The following is a 2,525-nucleotide window of genomic DNA, read 5'->3' as shown; positions in this document are numbered from 1 at the left end:
AGGAATTCATACTTCTCTGTCTTAGATAAGTTTGCCTCATACCATTTCATATCAAGAGAAAACAAAGTGTGGAAAAGACCTGAGAAAGTGCTAGTAGCTTCATGGTTGAATTAGAGGAAGACAACACTGTGCCCACTCTTTAGTACCATTTTAACTACCTCCTGAAACTGAAGGACCCCCTGACAGTGATAGTGATGTGATTTCACAGACTGGGAGCCGAGTCAAATTTATCTGACCCCTTTTGTCTCGAGCTCCTGGTTGAATTGTATCTAGTCTGCCATTAACGGCGCTCTTTACATGTTTAAGCACCTCATATGGTGCTTCATACCTTTCTCCGACGTGTATCATGGATACCATATGTAAATAAGGCCCTGAAGGCACCATATATCTAGTGTCATGGAGCAGGGGCCTGTGGTTCAGCCTCTCACTTTTATTTCACTTTTAATGTCTGTTTAGTAAAGGACTTTACTGGTGCTGTTTGAGGGATCGAACATTTCTATTGATTTCATATCAGGATTATTACATTAACCTTGTTTGCATTATTGTAATTAAAAAGTACTACTTGCTTAATTGGACGTTTTCACTAATGTCCACACATGCACTAATATCTTTAATGGAAGTTTGTAGTTAAAGGGCACTATGTAGTTTTAGAGAAGAAATTAAACTAAGGATTTTTATAATTAGAATATTAATGACGTAATAATACAAACTCAGAAATCTTTTCCATAACGGAATAAACAAGCTGTTCTCAGAGAAAAATAAGGTCCCAGAACACTGTTTGAAACTAGAAAAGTGGCAGGGTCCGCCAAATATAAACAAAGTAAAACAGTATGAAATTGTGTTGTCCTTCAGGGTCATTTTTTCAATTCAGTTTATTCAGTCATGAAACTGAATTGGTTGTGCAGCTTAACACAATATGTCAACATACCCCTGTTTTTTAATGTGTAGGGGGGTTCATCAGGGTTGGGGGGAGTTAAATGTGGGTGTGGGAAGGTGAAGTGGGGGCTGCAAGAAGGAGGTGTGGGAGGGTGGGGGTGTGTGTATGTGTGGGGAGGGTGAGAGTGTGTCCCTTCTGCAATTGGCCGTGGCTCTAAGTGTCTCATTATGCGGCTTTATTGTTCCTTTGTTGGGCTGGCCATATAAATGCACCCCAGTGGGCCTGGAGGGTGACAGTTTAGACAGACACACTCCTGTGGATCATCAGCCTGAGAAGCACAAACTGTGGTGACACTGCAGCGAAGAGCTAGGAAGCATCCACAGAAAACTCAAGCTCTTAGCTTTTTTGGACCATTTTTTCAACTTTCCTCTGTTTTATCCAAGATGGATTCTGACTCTGGCTCCACCGGCAGCCGCGCTTCATCCCCAGACCTGGTAGTGGATGACTCCGCTGGGAGCTTCTTCTCCAACAAGATGTTCCAGACATACTGCCGAGAAAACGGAGCCGATAGCGAGGCCGGCCAGACCACGACGGAGTGCTGCAGCATGGGCGGTAAGACCAAGATCAGGTCTGATCTCAACAAGGACGAGGTGCAAGACCTGAGACTGAAAGTCAACAGCCGGGAGAGGAAAAGGATGCACGATCTGAACCAGGCGATGGACGGCCTGAGAGAAGTCATGCCCTACGCTCAGGGGCCTTCAGTCCGCAAGCTGTCCAAGATCTCCACCCTTCTGTTGGCCCGCAACTACATCCTCATGCTGTCCAGCTCCTTGGAGGAGATGAAGAAGCTGGTCGGGGATGTTTATGGTGGAAGCGCTGCCATTACGAGCCGCACCGCTGCCCACCCTGCTATCACCCCTGCGGCTCCCACAGCCCACCTCTCTCTGCATCCTCTTGCCCAGTCTCTGCACTCTCTGGTGGGCAGCACGCCTTCAGCTCTGCAGCATCACCCCACTTCTACAGCTGCAGTCCCGGCCCCGCACTCACCTCCATCTGCCAGCTTCTTGGGGTTTCATGCTCCGGTCCAGGGCCTTCTAAAGGACCCGCTCCACCTGAGCAGCTCCTACAGGCACTTTCCCGGCATGCCCTGCCCTTGCTCACTCTGCCAACCTTTGCCAACCACTACCTCTACATTACACAGCCTGTCTATGAGCAAGTGAGCAGCAATTGACCTGTGAGGATAAAGCAGTTAAACAGACTGCTAGAATGACTGCTGGTGCCAAATCTTGTACATATTGTATATATATCTTCTGCCATGCAAACTGCTGCTATTTTTTTTATCATCCGTCTCATTTGCATCATTTATACATAAATATTCTAAATGCACTAGGGATTTTATCAGAGTCGCAAATACTGTAATTTATCTGATATCAGTGGTGATGAAACATTGTCAGAAATGGAACTGGTGTATCCGATTGTGCAGGATTTCTATTTTCCTAAATTAAAAATTTGTTATAATAAAAACTCTTGTTTGCCTTCTTATTTCCATGAATGTCATCTTTCATTTAATGGTATTATTTCTGGAGGTATTTCTGCATTTTCAATTTGTCATATAATTGTGAAACAAACAATGTCTGCCAGGCAGCTC

At 45.1% G+C, this 2,525-nt stretch overlaps 1 protein-coding gene across 1 annotated transcript; it reads left to right on the top strand.

The window, feature by feature from the left end:
* The first annotated feature begins 1,320 nt into the window (after positions 1–1,320).
* Positions 1,321–2,097, top strand: olig4 (oligodendrocyte transcription factor 4). The gene has a single exon (XM_073484512.1). It carries the CDS (start codon positions 1,321–1,323, stop codon positions 2,095–2,097), a length of 777 nt encoding a protein of 258 aa, XP_073340613.1.
* Positions 2,098–2,525: the final 428 nt, after the last annotated feature.

This window comes from Pagrus major, chromosome 16 (genome assembly GCF_040436345.1).
Source record: "Pagrus major chromosome 16, Pma_NU_1.0".
Classification (NCBI taxonomy): Eukaryota; Metazoa; Chordata; class Actinopteri; order Spariformes; family Sparidae; genus Pagrus; species Pagrus major.
The sequence above is the reverse complement of the archived record's forward strand: the minus strand, read 5'-3'. Positions and strand labels throughout refer to the sequence as shown.